This window comes from Lethenteron reissneri, chromosome 17, assembly GCF_015708825.2.
Source record: "Lethenteron reissneri isolate LAM-NWPU_2019-01 chromosome 17, ASM1570882v1, whole genome shotgun sequence".
NCBI classification, from domain to species: domain Eukaryota; kingdom Metazoa; phylum Chordata; class Hyperoartia; order Petromyzontiformes; family Petromyzontidae; genus Lethenteron; species Lethenteron reissneri.
The window spans coordinates 15,058,953-15,080,879 of record NC_083795.1 but is presented as its reverse complement, the minus strand read 5'-3'; the positions used below and the strand labels follow the sequence as shown (position 1 = coordinate 15,080,879).

Below are 21,927 nucleotides of genomic sequence, written 5' to 3'. Positions count from 1 at the left end.
GTGGGGGGGGACGGCGCACGACATCCGCGCTTATCGAAGTGGCCGCCTCATTGTAAATAATGCATGCTTGTTGCATCGTCACACCCCTGTCTGCAAAACGCCAGCAGGGCCAAGTCGGGGAGGGAGCCAGACAGGCAGGGTTAGGACGGGCCGCTCCCAAGAGGCGAGGCCTGCCAGGCAACCACGACAACCAGATGCTCAAAGAGATCCGTACGCGTTGCTCTTACTCCCCGAACCACCGCCAAAGTGCTGCACATCAGACAATTATGATTTCACGTACGACCCAGACACTACTATTTGATGTAACGTAGTGTGTGCTTGAGCGGTACATTTGAAACAACGATCTCCGGTGGTTGTGACCAACACCGGTAGTGGTCGGTGACGGAATGTCCACGGTGCAGAGGGAGCGATTGAATCGGCTCCCGTGCAGGAACGAGTTACTGGATGGATCGTAGGACCGTGAGTGAAGGCAGCGACTTGGGGGGGGGGTTTCATCCAGCAGTGGATGGAACACGGCCGATGCTAGATTGTAGGTGCAGCATTGTGGTTGGTGTGCGAATGGGTGAGTTATGGAGCATGAGAAACTGCACTCATCCAAAAGGTCACTCCACACCCACCCACCAGCAGGGTCGCCCCGACAAGTGAAAATATGCGAAACATTTACTCAGGACTCACATTGCATAAAATACAAAAAAATACCCAAGGTATCATGGTGTCCTGTATAAAGACTTTGTATCTACAAATCAAACATTTAGAATAAAAGGTTTATGTCGTACAACGTAAACAAAATATACATTTCACAAAGCATAGATTAGTTTACAATGTGTCCTTTAAAATTTATAGATGCATCAATATATGACAAGAAATTGCAGAAATCAGGTCATTGCTCTCATCAGCCAAACGCTTCTGAGAACATGGCTTCATTACATCTGAACCTACGTGGAGCAGCATTCTCCAAACACCCGTGACTTACTGTATGCAAGTGGGGAAATGCACATAATCGCAATGAAAAACAGTACAAGCATTTCAGCCGGGTATGCCCACGAAAAATATCCACTCCCGGCACAGCACATCCATTATGTTGCTCACTATGGCTGTGGCTACGAGTCACGTGCCTACTCTACCCAGAATATATGCGGTCAGAAATTAAGCCCTGAGAACATGGCTTCATTACATGTGGACCCCAGCGTAGCAGCATTCCCCAAACGTCGATTACTCATATTGCATGCAGGCTGCAGAGGGTGCTCGTTCACACAGCGCAAGTCCGTGCGATGTAGAATCCTCTGCTGAAGGAACGCCGGCACCGAAGCCCCATCACCTTCATTGCTCCGGTTCTCTGGTCAAGCAGGGCAGCTGTGGGAAGCGCCACCGCCTGACCCCACCGTGCAGCCTCAAGGCCAGCCACACTTCCTGCCGAAACACGTCCGTCTCGCACGGCAGGGGCGAGGTGGTCCTATCGGGCACGATCCCCTCCTCGGTCACGGAAACGCGGTTCCCGTCCGGCGGCCCGGCGTCCGACGTCGCGTGCCCGCGGGCCTTGGCGGTGCCGCTGCCGTCGTCGTCGCGTCGGTCTGCGACCGGGCGGCAGCGTTCCGTGTCCACGCTGGCGGACGGGAAGCACTTCTCTCCCTCCCCACCTGGTGCCGTGGCGTTGCTGGTGCCGTAATCGTGAGCCTTGCCCTGCCTCGGAGGGGGGGGCGGGAACGGCTTCACACTCTCCACCGACTCGCCGGGGTCCTGGGGCTCCCCGATTGGGAGCACCTTGGAGCTGATGCACGGGAAGTCCAGGCTCTCGAGGCTGTGGTAACTGCTGACCTCCGACCCCCTGCTGCACAAGCTGCCTGCGAGAAGGGTGCAGTGTCGGGCTGAAAACCAACCTCTCCTTTTAATAAACCGCACTGTAAAGAGTCAACGTTTTATGAAAATGTTTCAGGTGTAGGAAAAAAACCAGTCAACTCTCAGTAATCCACGACATAGGAGAGGAGTAACACATAAGCACTATAATGCAAATGAGGCTGTTGCAACCAAGGCAGAGTGGGGAAGAAGACAGCATGGTCTGTTTATTTCTTCTTAAAGTATCAAATTACTTGCTGATGTGTTTGTGGTTGCGTGAGTCACCGATCCTTGGAAAGTGAGCAGCTCATAATTAAACCAGGGCGTGTAAAAACATTTTATAAAAAAAAATGTGCAAGCAAGTTTAATCCCTAACTCGGTTAATCTGCACACAGCCGATTGAAATGTAATGTGAGCTCATTTATAAGGCGCAGTCCGTATCATATAAAATAAAATGGCCAAGGAGGGACCTGAGTAGGTCTACGTGCAAACACAACCGCGTTCGCGCCGCGATACCGCATAGCGGTGCAAGCCGGAGGCCTTGGTGCAAAGTTCGGTAACAGAGGCAAGCAATGACAGGAGGGGGGCAGCAGGGTGTGGGAATCCAGGGCACTCACTCAGCTGGCCCCTCCCCCGCTCCAGCAGGTTGGGCGGGCGGCGGGGCTGCTTGAGCAGGCAGCGTGCCGCCTCCTCCGCATGGCGGAAAACGCTGAGGCCGAGGACTCGGCGGCGTGTCTCCGGTGCCAGGGGGCACGACTCGGAGGCCACGTAAGAGCGCAGCGCCTGGAAATCCATCTTCAGCTGAAGCCCGCCCTGCACGCTACACAAACGCATGCGTACACTGCTGGATGAGGACCTCTTCACGCCATGCAGGAAAGTTAGGGTTATTTAACCGTAACTTGACGATGGTCAATGTGGGTTGATGATGGTGCGGGCAGTACAGAAAAATGGATATTGCACTCACCTCCGTTTCCGACGTCTACAACACCAGATTATTTGCATAGAAGTCACCCATCCAAGAACGATCTAGGATAAACTCTGCTTAGCTTACGGGTTGTAATGGGATTGGGTGCACTGCGGATTATTTGGCCATGGGCACACGGCACACGCACTCGAGAAATCGTGCCAAGGATTGAGTGACAACTTGAGAGTTGAGCGGCAGTTAAAAACACTGGCTCATTGCCGACATGCCAAGGACGTTCCCGACTTAACCCATCCACCTTGTTTGTGTCAGTGCTAACTCGCGCAGTGCAAATCATTAGCCCCTACAGCCCCTTCTCATATTTTACTATTATTTTCACAAGCACGGTTAATCCACAGCCCGGATAATCTGCATACGGATAATTAACAGCTAACTGTACTCGCATTTATAATGCGCATCCTTGTCTGTATGATAGGAACAGAATGATCGGCGAGTGCAGCACGAATTACTCAACAAGCAAACGCTAGCACGTCCACATGCTCCAGTCACCTGAACACGACCTTTTTGTGCACAATGTGCTCCATCCATGCGAGCATCAGGGCGGAGCACACCTGGGCTGCGGGCTCCGCTTGGCAGTGCGTCTCCAGCGGAGCGAGCGCCTCCATCACGGGCTGCACCACCGTGGCCACTGCCACCAGCGCGTACTCGTTCGGCTCCGTGGGGCGTGCCGCTGTGGGGGACAGGAGGGGAGGGCAGGGTGATGGCGCGAACTGGTGCCGCGACACCACGTGTGGACGTGTGGTGATGCAGTGGTGTAGATTTGACTGTGCAGGCGATGCACCTGCACCAGGACCCACGGACCGTAGGGGTTCGGACACCGGGCTAAGAAGAGGAGTAAATTGGACAGGGGGCCCCCATTTAATTTGCTGCACCAGGCCCCATGGGAACCACGCTCAGCCACGAGCGATGATGTAACCACTCATTTCAAGATCCGTGTAAAATTTCCCATTTCATGTTTACATTGTGCCACGTAATGTCTTCTCTGCACTTCATCTTCAAACAATTTAATAACTCTCTCTAACGTTTTATATCATTCATTTATTTTATTACAATTTAATATTTAATTGGAAATTAACATTTTTAGTGTTTGAAGTAAAGCATTACTCTGATGTGCAAAATTGACTGTATAAATTTGTGGCTGGTTTTGTGAATTTTACACAGAATTTAAATATCGATACCATCTTGCCAATACCCCTTTGGAAATGGGATGTGAATCTCATGGGTTTATCCTGGTTATAATAAAGTAAATCACGAATATTACTATTATCCTCTGACTAAATCACACAGAATGTGCCTTGACTCATTAGATCTCAGACGCTAAGCAGCTTTGAGACAGGTCAGTGGGGCGCCACTCTGCTGAGATGTTAACTCCCTCGCTTCGTATGCAGGAGGTCATGGGTTCGATCCCAACCGTGATGCTTGTATATTAGGAGTTTTCATGTCTCTCCCCCCTCGTGGTCTTGTGGATTTTAGAACATGGGATTTAGAGTATTTGGCTGCTATAACATTCCACGTTATAAGCAACTTCGTTGAGCTATCATTTGTGACCAGGTCGTTTTTGAAAGAGATACATAGGTCAGTGGACCTTACCTGGTAAAATAAAAAAGTAGTTTAGCTTGGATAGCAACGACCGAGCACAAGACGGGTTTGTACAGTGAGGGAAAAAAGTATTTGATCCCCTGCTGATTTTGTACGTTTGCCCACTGACAAAGAAATGATCAGTCTATAATTGTAATGAGTGAGAGACAGAATAACAACAACAACATCCAGAAAAACGCATGTCAAAAATGTTATAAATTGATTTGCATTTTAACGAGGGAAATAAGTATTTGACCCCCTCTCAATCAGAAAGATTCCTGGCTCCCAGGTGTCTTTTATACAGGTAACAAGCAAAGATTAGGAGCACACTCTTAAAGGGAGTATTCCTAATCTCAGCTTGTTACCTGTATAAAAGACACCTGTCCACAGAAGCAATCAATCAATCAATCAGATTCCAAACTCTCCACAATGGCCAAGACCAAATAGCTCTCCAAGGATGTCAGGAACAAGATTGTAGATCTACACAAGGCTGGAATGGGCTACAAGACCATCGCCAAGCAGCTTGGTGAGAAGGTGACAACAGTTTTGTGCGATTATTCGCAAATGGAAGAAACACAAAAGAACTGTCAATCTCCCTCGGCATGGGGCTCCATGCAAGATCTCACCTCGTGGAGTTGCAATGATCATGAGAATGGTGAGGAATCAGCCCAGAACTACACGGGAGGATCTTGTCAATGATCTCAAGGCAGCTGGGACCATATTCACCAAGAAAACAGTTGGTAACACACTACACCGTGAAGGACTGAAATCCTGCAGCGCCCTCAAGGTCCCCCTGCTCAAGAAAGCACATATACATTCCCGTCTGAAATTTGCCAATGAACATCTGCATGATTCAGAGGACAACTGGGTGAAAGTGTTGTGGTCAGATGATACCAAAATGGAGCTCTTTGGCATCAACTCAACTCGCCGTTTTTGGAGGAGGAATGCTGCCTATGACCCCAAGAACACCATCCCCACCGTCAAACATGGAGGTGGAAACATTATGCTTTGGGGGTGTTTTTCTGCTAAGGGGACAGGACAACTTCACCGCATCAAGGGGACGATGGACGGGGCCATGTACCATCAAATCTTGGGTGAGAACCTCCTTCCCTCAGCCAGGGCATTGAAAATGGGTCGTGGATGGGTATTCCAGCATGACAATAACCCAAAACACACGGCCAAGGCAACAAAGGAGTGGCTCAAGAAGAAAGCACATTAAGGTCCTGGAGTGGCCTAGCCAGTCTCCAGACCTAAATTCCATAGAAAACCTGTGGAGGGAGCTGAAGGTTCGAGTTGCCAAACGTCAGCCTCAAAACCTTAATGACTTGGAGAAGATCTGCAAAGAGGAGTGGGACAAAATCTCTCCTGAGATGTGTGAAAACCTGGTGGCCAACTACAACAAACGTCTGACCTCTGTGATTGCCAACAAGGGTTGTGCCACCAAGTACTAAGTCATGTTTTGCAGAGGGGTCAAATACTTATTTCCCTCATTAAAATGCAAATCAATTTATAAAATTTTTGACATGTGTTTTTCTGGATTTTTGTTGTTGTTATTCTGTCTCTCACTGTTCAAATAAACCTACCATTAAAATTCTAGACTGATCATTTCTTTGTCAGTGGGCAAACGTACAAAATCAGCAGGGGATCAGGCCTACGTTGGAAGCCAAGGGAAGCCAAGGGCAGTGCAGCAGAATGCTTTGTTGTACTGTACCATGCTACAATGTATATGTGTCCCACCTTCACCAACCTGCACTGACCAGCGTGGTGAAGGATGACCAAATAACTATTGATCTTGGTGGCATAAAAAGGCCCTCATCTAGCAGCGGATTGACAAAAGGGATGCACGTATATGTTACTACTAGCTGTACTACCCGGCTTCGCCCGGGACTTGTATCCACCACGCCCGGCCGCCTTTGTCTCCCCAGTGGCGATGTTAATACGCCACACCAGTTACTCGTTTTGCGGCTGAGTCCCTCCCTCACCACTCTCCCTCCCTTACCACTCTCCCTCCCTCAGCACTCTCCCTCCCTCACCACTCTCCCTCCCTCACCACTCTCCCTCCCTCACCACTCACGCACGGCCGCCTTTGTCTCCCCAGTGGCGATGTTAATACGCCACACCAGTTACTCGTTTGAGGCTGAGTCGACCTAGGGGAGGTTCAAATAATCGTCACCGGTGGTGGCCGTGAGCGGGAATGGAACTCGGTTCGCCGGGTTTGTAGCGCAGCGTAGCGTTAACCACTACACCCACCGCTCCTCACACACCACACACGCACAGACACACACACAGACACACACACAGACACACACAGACACACACACAGACACACACACACACAGACACAGACAGCACGCTAAGCACTACACTACCGTTCCCCCTACACAACACACGCGCGCGCGTCCATAGGTACACATACACGCGCTTGCTGCAGACACACACGACTTTCAGGGTGCGTACGGCAGTAAACGACTGAAAAAAGAAAGCGGCAATGCTGCGCGAGGAACGCCTTAGACCTGCAAACACATTTGTGTAATGCGAGCGTAAACACACAAACACATACAAACACATACACACACATACATACACACACATACACACAAACACATACACACACATACATACACACAGACATACACACACACACAAACACACACATACATACACACAAAAACATAGACAATACACACACACATACATGCAGACACACAGACAGACACATAACACACATACATACACGCAGATACATACACAGAAACACATACACACAATACATAGACACACACATACATACACAGAAACACATACACACAATACATAGACACACACATACATACACAGAAACACATACACACAATACATAGACACACACATACATACACACAAACACATCCACAGACGTACATACACACATACATACAGACACGCAGACATACACATAAACACATACAAAAAAACGCACGTACATACACACACACATACATACACACAAACACATACACACACATACATACACACATGCATACAGACACGCAGACATACACATAAACACATACACACATACACATGACCCGGCCTCGCCCGGGACTTGGATCCACCACGCCCGGCCGCCTTTGTCTCCCCAGTGCCGATGTTAATACGCCACACCAGTTACTCGTTTGAGGCTGAGTCGACCTAGGGGAGGTTCAAATAATCTTGACCGGGGGTGGCCATGAGCGGGAATCGAACTCGGTTCGCCGGGTTGGTAGCGCAGCGTAGCGTTAACCACTACACCCACCGCTCCTCACACACGACACACGCACAGATACACACACAGACACACACACATAGACACACGCAGACACACACAGACAGACACAGACAGACACACACACACAGACACACAGACAGCACGCTAAGCACTACACTACCGCTCCCCACACACCACACACGCGCACACACAGACACACACACAGACACACACACAGACAGACAGCACGCTAAGCACTACACTACCGTTCCCCCTACACAACACACGCGCGCGCGTCCATAGGTACACATACACGCGCTTGCTGCAGACACACACGACTTTCAGGGTGCGTAAGGCAGTAAACGACTGAAATAATAAAGCGGCAATGCTGTGCGAGGAACGCCTTAGACCAGCAACACATTTGTGTAATGCGAGCGTAAACACACAAACACATACAAACACATACACACACATACATACACACACATACACACAAACACATACACACACATACACACACATACAAACACACGGACATACACATACACACAAACACACACATACATGCACACAAACACATACACAATACACACACACATACATGCAGACACACAGACAGACACGTAACACACATACATACACACACATACATACACAGAAACACATACACACACATACATAGACACACACATACATACACACAAACACATGCACACACGTACATACACACATACATAGAGACACGCAGACATACACATAAAGACATAAAAAAAACCCACATACATACACACACACGTACACACAAACACATACATACACATACATACACACATACATAGAGACACACAGACATACACATAAACACACATGACCCGGCTTCGCCCGGGACTTGGATCCACGATGGCCCGCCGCCTTTGTCTCCCCAGTGACGATGTTCACACACGACAGCAGTTACGCTTTTGAGGCTGAGTGGACCTAGGGGAGGGCCAGGTCCGTTTCAAATAATCGTCAGCGGTGGTGGGCGTGAGTTGGAATCGAACTGGGGTCGCTCAAGCAGCTTAATGACTGTTTGTACAAAGAACATATAAAGAATCGATTATAATAACCAGGCAAGAGTCCACATTATAGACTGCCAGTACACGCACTCAGCTTCATAAGCAGGCTAGAGTGTACATGATAGAGTGGCAGTACGCTCACCGAGCTTAATAAGCAGGCTACAGTGTACATGATAGACTGGCAGTACGCTCACCCAGCTTAATGAGTATTTGTACAGTGAACATTAAAGTAATCGATTGTTGGCGCGTTGGGTTTAAAAGTAATATTAATAGCACACATTGTGGTGGGGGTGTAGTGAAGAGTAGGAAAAACTTTGATGAATTTACCTCAGAGTGGCGTGGTGGGTGTCGAGGCCTAGTAGCGTGCAAAGCCTGCGGCCTCGCCTAAAATTGTCGGCTTGGAAAAGGCAGGGTACGGGTGGCGTTCCTTCCCCCCCCCCCCCTAGCGCTCCAACAATACTGTGTAATGGCTATTATTTAATTAAATACGGAGCTTATGAAAGTGGCGAAGGCGTGGCTAGCCGTTGGCAGGGGCAACCGCCGTCCAATGAAACTGCAGCCCTTGGCGAAGGCGTGGCTAGCCGTTGCCAGGTCCAATGAAAGCGGCGAAGGCGTGGCTAGCCGTTGCCAGGGGCAACCGCCGTCCAATGAAAGTGCGTATGGGCCAAAGTCCACACACACACACACAGACAGACAGACATGAACGATTTTATATATATAGATTCTTATTCACCCTCTGAACCAATAAGCTCACCAACAAGCTCATCAATATCTCCCGAGGTTAATTACTGCAATGAAAGTAAGGGCAAGTCGAGAGGGGATGCCAGGAGGGGACCTCTCACCAAGCTCCTTGGCGAGCCGCCATTGCTTGCCGAGGGGCATGGTCTGCTCCAGTGTCTCCTGCGCCATCTTTTTGCAGTCACTCGCAAACAGCCGCAGGATCTCCTCAGAAAGGGTCTGCGAGGGACGCATTGAGAATCCACGATTAGTGAAAAACACACGACGGAGTTTCCTGTGTAAGTACGATGCCAGGGAGACAATCGGTAGCGCGGTGGTTAGTGGCACGGGGTTATGAACCTGCCTCCACGGATAATGAGTGCCACATGACACCTGAATTAGTCCTCGACTTCCCCTTGGTCAGGGGTTGGCAACCAGAATAACATTGAGACATTTTTTCGAATTTGGTAAAAAAAAACTCAATATTTCAAGAGCCGCAATGCATACATGTGAACACAAGATGGTGGTCTTTAATAAATAACATCACAAAGCAGTCCTGAAAGGGCCGTATGCACCTCTGGAGCCGCAGATTCCAACCCCTGCCCTAGGTAGACGCAACCTTTCCCGGGTTCCTGGAAAACATCAGCACTGGGGAGACAAAGGTGGCCAGGTGTGGCGCCAGACACGCGACACTGGAGTGTCGTGCCGGCCTTCACGGATGCTCGCTGACCGCACTTTCCCCAACGGCCTGCAAAAGGCTATACAGAGATCTTTGTCTGTTTTTGTTATGACGGGCGAGGCATCTCACCTGCAGCTGCAAGGCTGTGTTTTCCAGCAGAGTGAGCGCACTGCGTGCATCACGTTGCCGCCCATCGCTCCCCGCACTCACGGAAGCGGCTTTAGCCAGCAACAAAAATGCTGAACTCGCTTCCAAGAAAATCTGACATTCAATACAAATAAAGCTTCTGTAAGCACCACAAACCAACCACAAATCATATTTTATGCAAACAGAAAGCAAGTGTTCATAATGCACTGTACTTTGGCAAATTGCCTTCAAACATCAGCGCCACACGGGTAAAACGCTGATGAGCGGTCGTGCAAGGTTGAGCACTCACTCGGAGATCTCCTTGCGTCACCAGGAAGACCTCCTCCAGGGACCACGACGCCAAGAAGTGGAAGCTTTTAGTCGACAGCCAATGGAACGCAGCCTGCAGGGTGGCCAAGCCTCGCTCCATAGCACACCGTGCGATCAGGCTGTTCGCAGATGGCAGCAATGTGGTACCATGACAGCTGGCTACAAACAAGAGAAATAAAAGACAATGCTTTTGTTACAACTTTATTTTCTGATTAGAATTCTCCTGGTCATGCCATGGCCACAGTGCCATCGTCTACAGTGTCGAGTGCTCTCAGTCCTCCCTCCTCCTCCCTCCTCCTCCCTCCTCCTCCAGTGTGCCACATGGTCTGCCTCTGTCCACATTTACAGTCACGGATATCTCAAATACCCCTACCTGGCCTTAGTGGCCACACAACAACCGTGTGCAGTGTCTCTAAAAATAGTAATTCTGCGTCTGAAAAGCAAACCGATAAAATAATTGCGAGGCTTGTAAAGTTCGGAATATCAGAACATTGGAAAGGTTACTAACGAGAGGAGACCATTTGCTCCATCTAGATCGTTAGGGCAGGAAAGCACAGATGCTGGAAGACAGCCAGTTGATCAATGTACCCAGCAAGGACTGCAGTGGAAGCAGAGACTGGTGGAAGAGCCGAGCAGTCGTGGTCATGCAGGCACCCTCGTCGGCGCACGGGGCGCAGCGGTCTCGCGACGCCGAGCTCAGCGCTTGGCAAAACACTGCAATCCATCCAGACATGCCAATAGTTAGTCACTTAGCGCCCGCATCTCAATGACATTAATCACGCGTCCGGACCGTGAGTGGTAAATCTGTGGTTGTTGGGCAAGACACGTTGCTCTTCAACTCGCCATCCATCATGATAAGCCGCAACTCTGGATGGACGGGCGGGGAGGGGAGGGAGGTCGGTGTGGGTGATGGAGGGGAATGGTGGGGGCGGGCGGGGAATGGGGGCGACAGGCACCTGCATCCCAGCTCCTCATGACCAGCCACGCGTGCAGATGCGAGGATGCAGCCCGCACTTGCTGCTGGCACTCCAGAGGCAGGCACTCTGCATGGCAGGACAGCGACTCTCGTAAGTTGCCTCTCGAAACGAGCGAGGGGAAATGCACGGTTGCCAACAGCTCACAAATTGTTGAACGGCACAACAAACTTTTTTTTTATGCAGCCAACTCTCGGTTACGCAGTGTAAAACACAAACACGGATGATGCAAAATACGTGTAAGTCGGGCTCTAAAAAGGGCATTTATAGCGAACCTTTGTAGAATGTGGGTGAATACGTAGAATGTATCAACTGTTTTTATTGGCTTTTTAAAGTTATCAGTTTATTTGCCAAAGCATTTTGTAATCGCATGGGCACCAGGTCACTTCTTCTTCTTCGAGCGCATGGCGAGTTTGTGTAAATAATACGTCCCAGTTGACGTTTGTGAGCTATGCGATAGCTTCTAGAGTAACGCGACAGAGTCACTGCCCCTTGGTGAGTAAGCAGCAACTATAACAAAACCAGCGCGAGTGTGAAAGACGCGGACGAGCAAGGCTCATTCGCGCCTGGATAACTGAGAGCACTGCATCGATTAAAAAAGAAAAGACGAAGTGTAAACACGAAGGCTTTGTGCGAACACACCTTGCGCGCCCGCCTTCCGGAGGTCTTCAACCAGCGCCATCACCACCGGGTAAGGGTGGAAACCCAAGGGTCCCAGGCCGCGATGGGCTCCGCCGTCGCAGGCATGTGTGGGTGAGAAAAGCCGTCCCAGCAGGCGAGTGGACACGCCACGCCACAACCGCCGCTCGTACCACCGCGCCCAACTCGTCGTCTCTGAGAACATTGCAGCAGGGGGGCCCGGGATCCGCGGAGTTTCACCTTCCACGCGCAACGTTTCAGCCAAACACCTGTCACTGCCTTGCTCAATGTAATCCGACAAGCGATGGCTCAGGTATGATTGACCGACGATACGAGTTTCCTGTTGTAGGACGGCATTTTCCTCGGGCAGGCTTACGTTGGATAAACAGACGGCCAGGATTGTTTTTATAAAGCCGTCCTCTGCTGAGCACAGCTGCCTAAGAATGTACACAATGGATGCAGTCTTGTCCTTCAATTTGTCCTTTGGAGGAGCCTGGCCGCGTGTCAGGCCTTCGTCAGTGGAGCCAACAGGGACATCAGAACCAGGTAGGAGACCAATCTGAGCCAAAAAGTCATCATCTGCATTGGCCACTTTCCCCAAGCTGACGTCCCACTCCCGGTCTGGTGAAAAGGCACTGCACAGAGTGTGAGCAACTGATACTGCATGCTCATTTGCAACAATCTTGAGCACTTTTTGCATAGAAACGACCTTCACAGCCAACCCACTGGGGAAGGCACAAGCATCAATCTTTGGGTAAATGCAGCATTTGGCGCAATCACTCGTTTGGAACTCTGCAAGTGTTTTGTTGAACATGACAATGGCTTGGCAAATGTCGCTTTTTGGCACAAGATCAGGATGCCTGGCAAGAAGACACAGCCTGATGCACAGCAGCTGCTCCATGCAACTAACACCTTGCAAAGCCAGCAACGGCAGGGACGACCTGTTAAAGCAAGACCTCTGCTGAGTCCGTAGGTCGCGGGTACTACTCTGTGCCACCCCAGGTAAGTGGGCACCGTGTGTCCATGCATTCTCTCCGAGAGCCGGGTCGCTCCTCACCCGCTGGTAAAGCTCACTCCAGCTCTTACATAAATCCTGCAACTCACTGCAGGTGCTTTTCAGAGGCGGGAGTTGGTGTTGAGCCGTTGCAATGCTGCCAGAGTGGCACCGACCTCGCAGGTCGCACAGCAAGTCCCTGTCGGCGCTCAGCAGCCCCGACACGTGGCGCACGTACAAGGAGGCCGAGGTCAGAGCCTGAACATAGTCTCTGGAGAAGAGGAGCCGTGCGCGGCGCTTGGAAAGCTCCTGCAGCCTCTGGCAGTGCGCCCCCACGATGGCGTAGCCGGCGTGATGGCAGAACGCCAGGGCGGCAGCCTCACCTTCCTCCACCACAAAGTGGCAGCATCTGCGAACACAGGTCGTGAACAGGTGGTCAGCACCACGGTCGTCAAATGCGCACTGGCCGCCGCGTGAGTGAGCGGATGCACGGACTACCAAAACACAACCCACCTGGTGTGCGGAGTGGTGGGTACGGCAACGCTGCGATAGTGCTTGCCCAGGTTTTGCAGGCAGGCGTGGAGGTGTGCCGTGAGCGTGTGCTGGGTACGGTTGCCCCCCTCCCTTGGCAGATGGCCACCCTTTCTGCTCAGCTGCAGGCCGGGGCATTCCTCGTGCTGCCCTCCTTCATGGCCAGCCATGGTTTTCAACCGGGTCATGAGGCTGGGCCCGCGCTTCCGCCGAGTGCCACCTTCCTTCACCTGGGAGCCCAGCACCAGTGGTTTCAATCCTGCAGGCAAAAACATAAGAGTGCTGTACGGCAAATCGTTGGAACACTTTGAGCTGGCGGCAGTTTACACCGAGTTCAGCGCTGCACGCCCGCGAGTTCACGTCGAATGTGTGCAAGCAGTAGTTGTGTGATGCAGGGCCGCCGCAGTGGCCCGCTGTACCGTTCATGCGGAAGTCGTGCACCATGTCAAGAAGACCGTCCTGAATAGGCGCCAGCAAGCTGGACAGCTGAGGCTCCATCCCACTCTTGCTCATACTCCCCTCACCCTGCGATCGAGAAGAATACACACAGCTATTATCTACAACCAGAATTGCCTGCTAATCATTAAGCGCACGTTTCCATTAATGAATAATGTACATTGACGATACAAATTATTTATGACCAAGCAAGATTATGAGGATACACATCTCAAGGCAAATGTGTGTTAAAAAATACAGGAAAGCCATGAATAGAACGAGCAACGTGCCAACAAGAAAATGCGAAACAAGACTTCGCATCGACATTCTGCATGGAGAAGCCACGCAGGTAAAACGCATCGAAGGGATCGCACCAGCGCCTGGCGTGTGGAGAACAGGGCCCACCTTGTCCTGCTCCGAGTTTGGTTTAAGAGGCTGATTCAGTCACTCACTCCTCGGGCTCAGCAAACAATTATCCCCGACTCTCTCCTGCTGCTGAGATATGGCTGCCTCACATCTTCCTCATCAGCTGGGGCCACCAAACCCACACTTCAGTACTCGCGTTCTTCTCTGTCATTCACTAAACGTTAATATAACGCTTTTAGAAAGCACCTAGACAACTCATGAATTATTATTAACCAGCGCTTTGGAGGCAAGGGTTGGTGGATCAACCAAATTTGCGAAACTCTCAAACCCACCAGGCTGAGAGGTGCCCACCAGATGGCAGTACAGCAAGCGGCTTCGTTAGGCCAGCTTGTGTGGATCACTTGCGGATTAACCCTTCCACTGTGCGGATGTTCTCTGGATACTCGTGTTTTAATCCGCGCGCGAAACTTCCTTCGAAGAGAACTTGCCAAAAGCATTCAGGACCCTCATGCAAAAGTCTTCAGAGTCAGTGAAGCACTCCTGCATAAATAAACATATTATGAACCAATTAACGATTCAGCGCTCCCCCCACAATCTGATGAATCGTCACAATTCGGGATCGCACTTGAAGAGGGCGAATTTCGTCTCATCGTTACCATTCTGGCTCGGCTGTTTCCTGTACGGTCTGTCTCGTTTTGACAGTCAGCATCCACTCTATTGCCCTCAACAAAACATTTGCATACACTCTGCATTTATCGTATTTAATTCCTGCACGCTGCGGGGGTGCCCTCCCCAAACTCATCATGGGGGGCACAGGCAGTGGCATAGATACCGTGCAGGAAAAATATTAATATGCGTGGGGAACGTCAGCGCCACGTTTTGGTGTCAAAAACCACTCCAAGATATAAACCAAAATACCTTACTAAAACCGCATTGACTAGAGATGTGAACATGAGATCTGTGTATTGTGGCCTTAGTAATCTGAGGAGGGGAGGGGGGCACGCGATCTAGTGGTCTTGATTGGGGACTCGGCATACCAAAAAGATTAAATCCACTGGTTTAGAAGAATGAAATCATACCTTGGAGCCGCCTGCAGGAGACTGTCCACCAGATGGCAATGTTTCAGCAGCAGCAGCAGCAGCAGCTAAAATAAAGACACACAAGGCTGAGTGAGGCTTAGTGATTATATTCAAGTTTGTGACATTTCACATTCATCATTTGCCATGTATTGCTTGGCCAGTTTTCCCCACACGAGTTTGCTGCATCTCAACACAGACACAGCGAGTCCCTTCAGATGCACAGAACAACAGTCCGCAGACGTAGTCAAGTCACTTCATTTGGTAATTACCTGCTCATATCACTCGTTCATAAAATATTCATCTGCAAACATATTTTTAGAGGTTATGTATTGGGACTTGTGTTGTCATTTGTGCATTATAAATGAAGATGATGATGATCGTGATTCCATGATGAACATGATTTTGTCACGACGATGATGAATACTGGAACACACAAAGGCATGGGCTCTGATAAATCCACACAAAGCTGGTGGGATTATTACAAGCCCCTCCACACTACTCACTATTCACAATTAGACAAAACAGTTCGAATTAGTATGTAGGCAATGATGCAGAAGCTGCTTCAAACTAAAATCTAATAACACCAAATTCATAATCTTTAATCTCTGAAGACAGGCCAATGCCTGAAACGTTAGCCCACCATATACATTCCTGTTGCAAGGCGGTGCTATTGACAGTGACGTAGTTACTGGGTGTGTAGGCAGTGCAACCTACGCGGAGGCCCATGGGCTAGACAGGGGGCCCCATGTCATTCCTTCTACCAAGACCAATGCCAACCGCGCTACACTCCTGGCTATTTACGAATGTGGTGGGTTTCATTTTTGTTCACTTGACTTACAGGTTGGTTGGTCGCTGTTCGAGCTCAGCTCTCCCGTGATAGCCGTTGGCCTCCGGGCTGAGGTTCCCCTGTCCTTGAGGCTGTGACCAGGGGACATGGGGTGAACGGCAATGCTCCCGGGCAGGTGAGCCATCATGGTCGGGGGGACAGGGGGCAGAGCAGTGCATGAGGCCGCTGCCGCTGTGGGAAGTTGTTGGAACACAGTGCTCTCTTCACTCCTCAGCCGCTCCTCCACTACCAGGGGAAGCTACAGACGTCTACAGAACATGTGGTACCCCCCCTCCCCCCGCGGCGTTAATAGGGGCAACGTAACAGTGGATACAATCCCCGTGAGACACATGCCCATGAACAAATCGCCTATAATGCACCTGGCTAAGCAGCGTTGAGCTTAGACAGTGCACCATTCACAAACAATCTGTGATGAGGCTTTCGAGGCAATGTGGACAGCAAGGGCCACTGGCGGTATTGCCCAATGTTATACTGTACAGGTACTCTGATTCTATGTCCCAACGTCTTTACTCTGGACATCTGTAAAAAAGAGTTTCAAAGCTCATCGGATTCATCCAGTCTAAATAAAGATTCCGATTCTATACTCCACACCTAAACCAACCTCCACTGATCTGCGTGGCTAAGTGTAGTCATATATATTGGGTCACTACGGCGTTTAGCGCTAGCTACTGGTAGAAGAGTGGAACACCAGAGTATGTTATGGCATGGAAGGGGGCCCTAGGGGGCATGGTTTTGGTGAACTGAAAGATGCCCCATTGTCACCGTCTTCAAAAAAGGTGACAAGTCAGACTGTGACAACTACAGAGGAATCTCTCGCCACCGCTGGGAAAATACTGGCAAGAATCCTACTAAACAGACTTCTACCACTTGCTGAAAAACTCCTTCCTGAATCGCAGAGTGGCTTTCGACCTGGCAGGGGAACCTCAGACATGATCTTCTCAGCCCCTCAACTCCAAGAGAAGTGTCAGCAGCAGAGACTACCATTGTACATGACCTTCTTTGATTTGACTAAAGCTTTCGATTCTGTTATTTGTGAAGCACTATGGAGAATCCTTCCGAGACATGGCTGCCCAACAAAATTTGTTGATGTCCTCCGTCTGTTGCATGACGGTATGAAGGCTGTCATCCTCTCTGATGGTGAAACCTCAGAGCCAATCGAAGTAAGGACCGGTGTGAAACAAGGCTGCGTTATTGCACCAACTCTTTTCTCCATCTTCCTGGCAGGAATGCTTCATCTGACAGAGATCAGATTTCCCAGAGGCATAAATATCACATGTAGGACAGACGGGAACATATTCAACATCAAACGTTTCAGAGCCAAGTCGAAAACATCAATCACATCCGTTATGAATTCCAATATGCTGATGATGACCAAGTCAGTGCCTGCTCAGACGCTGACCTTCAGGTCATCGTCAACATATTTACAGATGCTTACAGCAGGATGGGTCTAACATTGAATACCAGCAAAACAAAGTCCTTTTTCAACAAGCTCCGGGAGGACACCTACCACCCCCTACAATCATTACCAACAATGCAATACTAGAAAACGTTCCCAGTTTCCCATACTTAGGCAGCCATCTCTCTAGCAATGTCTTACTTGATTATGAAATCCAACATCGGATTGCCCGAGCTAGTGCTGCCTTTGGCAAACTCAAGAACAGGGTCTTTGAAGACCACGATATTACCACCAAGACCAAAGTGGCTGTGTATAATGATGTGATCATTCCAACGTTCTTATATGGTGCAGAAACCTGGACCACCTTATCGTAAACACGTAAAATCTCTCGAAATGTTTCATCAACACTGTCTCAGGAAAATACTGAACATCACCTGGGAAGAAAGACAAACTAATATCAGTGTCCTGGAGCGATCCAACTCATCCAGCATAGAGGCCATCATGATGAAGTATCAACTCAGATGGGCAGGTCACCTTGTGAGGATGAATGACTCGAGGCTTCCTAAGCAAACTCTCAGCTCAGCGATGGATCACGTGCCCCCGGAGGTCAAAGGAAGCATTTCCGTGACAACCTTAAAATGCAGGTCCACCTCACAACACAAACAAGTGACACCCGGAGGGAATCATACTCGACTACGAGGGATCCCCAGAAGGTTCTGGTGACTGTCAGAGAGAGGGCAGTTGAGGACGTGACAGTCTGGTTGAACCCGAGAGGGCACGTGACCAGGACAGGGTAAAAATGTGGACCAAGGGTGGCGAGAGGGACACGTGGTGTATGGCCCAGAACCTTCTGGGAGGATCCAGAAAGGGGCGTCGCCAAGTGCATAAAAGGGAGGTCCCGAAAGTTGATCAGAGCTGTCTACTGGAATGGAACCCGCCGGGCTACGTCTCTTCACTCTTCGCTCTTAGGTCTTCACGCTCGGCATCGTGGGTCAGGCAGTATGTTAACTGACCTGACCCGCTTATGTAGTTACCCGGTGGTGGTTACAGCTATATAGTTATCCCGTTGTTACGTTTATGTAGTTACCCCTTTGTGGTCATGAATAAACGTGTTGCCTCCGAAGTCAAGTGTGTGTCTCAAATAAACCCACTACATAAGTATAATAATCTGCATGGTGTGGGGAGGCCCTCATCCATCGACAAAAGTGCTGTACCGTACATGTACAAACGCAAAACATTCCAGTACTTATGTAGAGGAGTAATGTGAGCAACCATGAGGGGGTGAACAGAGGGAGGTGCGAGCGAGTTGACAGTTAAGGATCACGTCATGTCACGGATGGTGGAAGAGGTACCTTCGGGAACAAAGGCAGGTGCGAGCTAGGGGAGGAGCTGCCAAGAGGGACCCCGTGATGAAGGCGTGGTCGTTGTGGGGAGCCAGGGCAAGGATCGGCTGGAAGAAGAGAGCTAAGAGGATAGCCGAGAGTGGGGTCCGGAGTATTCAGTTGGGGTCGGCTGAGAGAGGATTTCTCTCTCCTGGTCGCCGGACGGTGTCGGATGAGCCCCCGTTCCGGGCAGACGAGTGAGAGAGCCCTAAAGGATACCGAAGGCAGGACCAGGTACTGTTGAGAGTCCGGGGTAAGGACCTACCTCTGGTGTGAGTTGGAGTGTTGAGTTCAACAGTGTTTAATAAATGGCAACAACCCTTACAGCATTCCTCATCTCCTGCGTGGTTCCACAGCCGCTGGTGATAACACACGAGCTTAAACAATCTACGTCCACGGAAACCCTGGCCATGTCAGCCAAAACTCGTGCAAACAAAATAGCCATGAGAGTCGCCAACAGCAAATAGAATAGATGTAGTTCCATCAGCCGAAGAGATCTTCTGGAGCAATGTTCTCCAGCGGCCTGGGTTTAATCAGCCTAAGCCGGGATCGGTTTTGACGTTAATTCGTGTGAGCAGGATGTGCTCCGCAAATCAAATTGGCTGTTGCGCTCAAGTGTTATTTCTTTGGTGATGCGACAGATAGGTAGGTGTCCAGTTTTAAATTTGGCAGAACCCGTAACCCATGAAAAGAGTGCAATCGTGATTACGTACAACAGATCTCGGATGATAAGCGGATTAAAAGACTGGATAGTAATAATAATAATGCAATTTATAACGCTCGCAAATTTGCGGACGTAACGGCCGCAACTCAGAGGCGCGGAGCCAAGCTCAGATTCGCTCTAAAGCGTGATTGTAGAGGGGAGTTTTTAAGTGTCTCTTGAAGGAGGCGATTGAGGTGATGCTGCGAATGTGCAGATGGATATCGTTCCAGACTGTTGGGGTTGCCACCGAGAAGCGGCGCATAGACATGACCATCCTGGATCTTGGTATCAAGAGGAGGTCGTGAGTCGCGCTGCGCAGGCATCTGCCGTGTGCTGAGCTGCAAGTTGTCAATAATGACGAAATTTGCGGCGGGCAGGCAGATGTGAAGGCATTGTGGCAGAGGCCATGACCCTACTGGCGATGGGTAGCCAGTTGAGAGCACGGAGACAGGCGAGTGAGTAGAGACGGAGATGAGTGTGCTAGGTTGTTATGTAGTCTTTAAAGATTTTTTTTAGGTTGCCAGTGGAGGTCTGGACTCGGACGGAGTTGCAATAGTCAAGGCGAGACCCAACTATGCAACATGCCAATGTGTTGGCAATTTCAGTGGAGATAAGAGGACGTAGGTGTCTGAGAGCCTTCAGGTGAAAGTTACATGAACTGATGATATGATTGGTTTGACGGTCCTCGAAGCCCGCGGAGCTCCCGGGCACGAGGGGTCGTGTGGGGTCACTGCGCGCGACCCGCCGAGTGGCAGCAACAGCTGAACACGTCCCCAATCATCGCGAGGAAGCTTTAAGCGCGACGGTCTCTTCAGGCGACACGCAAACCCGCGTCTCCGCGGCGGGGACATCTGCTGCGTAATTCGACGAACACGGCAGCCAGCGGGGAGATCGTGCCGAGCCCTTAGAGGGTCTAACTCGAGTGGCGGCAATCACAGCCCCTGCTTTGCGAGGGGACGAGGACGAACCGCTGTGTGCGTGCCACTGTGTGCGTGCCACTGTGTGCGTGCCACTGTGTGCGTGCCACTGTGTGCGTGCCACTGTGTGCGTGCCACTGTGTGCGTGCCACTGTGTGCGTGCCACTGTGTGCGTGCCACTGTGTGCACGTTGCGTGTCGCCTGTTGACGCGCTCGCACCGCCGATATCGCGGCAGCGGGGGGCGGCGCCGGGTTCCTTGAGCGTCGCTGCGCTCGCCGTGAACCACCGCGACCTTTGGAAACGCAACGGAATCGAAGCCACCGACCGACGGATTCCGCCTCGGTCTCCGAAGCCGTCGCGTGGCATCCGCGCCCCTCACAGCTCCCTGCCTGTGCGCGGGAGCTCTTCAACTCACCAGCCGCCCCCCCCCCCCGCACATCCATCAATATCGGCACGCGCGGTGACAGCGAAACCGCCGTCACTCCCGCCGCGAAGCACGCGAGCGTGGCCTCAGCAAACCGCGATTCTTACCCGGGAGCTGCTGCTGCTGCTGCTGCTGCGACTGGAGGCGTCTCATGGGGAGATCTGCGACTGCTGCTGCGCCGCGGCTTCCCCGGCTCCGTGTTTACGTCGCGATCCGGCTCCGTGTTTACGTCGCGATCCGGCTCCGTGTTTACGTCGCGATCCGGCTCCGCGGCTTCCTGAGCGGCTCCCTCCGCGCCGTGTTTACGTCGCGATCCGGCTCCGTGTTTACGTCGCGATCCGGCTCCGCGGCTTCCTGAGCGGCTCCCTCCGCGCCGTGTTTACGTCGCGATCCGGCTCCGTGTTTACGTCGCGATCCGGCTCCGTGTTTACGTCGCGATCCGGCTCCGCGGCTTCCTGAGCGGCTCCCTCCGCGCCGTGTTTACGTCGCGATTCGGCTCCGTGTTTACGTCGCGATCCGGCTCCGTGTTTACGTCGCGATCCGGCTCCGTGTTTACGTCGCGATCCGCACGCGGTGGCTCCGCCATGCCGCGCGCGTGCATTCAGCTTCCGGGGCCACGCGTCCCCATGACAACGGAGCCGCGCAAGAAGCCCTGCCGCGATTGGACGCGAGTGGTGCGGAGGTGGGGGGTGTTGCCGACGCTGATTGGATGG

At 51.1% G+C, this 21,927-nt stretch overlaps 1 protein-coding gene across 1 annotated transcript; it reads right to left on the bottom strand.

Moving 5' to 3' along the window:
* Nucleotides 1-774: 774 nt before the first annotated feature.
* On the bottom strand, nt 775-21,555 carry LOC133343545 (uncharacterized). The gene is made up of 14 exons (XM_061553223.1): nt 21,322-21,555; nt 16,383-16,462; nt 15,545-15,600; nt 14,084-14,189; nt 13,647-13,923; nt 12,143-13,542; nt 11,483-11,569; nt 11,115-11,240; nt 10,507-10,685; nt 10,200-10,331; nt 9,517-9,631; nt 3,305-3,485; nt 2,451-2,653; nt 775-1,841 (listed from the first exon to the last, which is right to left on the bottom strand). Exons 4-14 carry the CDS (start codon nt 14,175-14,177, stop codon nt 1,321-1,323), a joined length of 3,315 nt encoding a protein of 1,104 aa, XP_061409207.1. The 5' UTR covers nt 14,178-14,189; nt 15,545-15,600; nt 16,383-16,462; nt 21,322-21,555; the 3' UTR covers nt 775-1,320.
* Between the last annotated feature and the right edge of the window lie 372 nt (nt 21,556-21,927).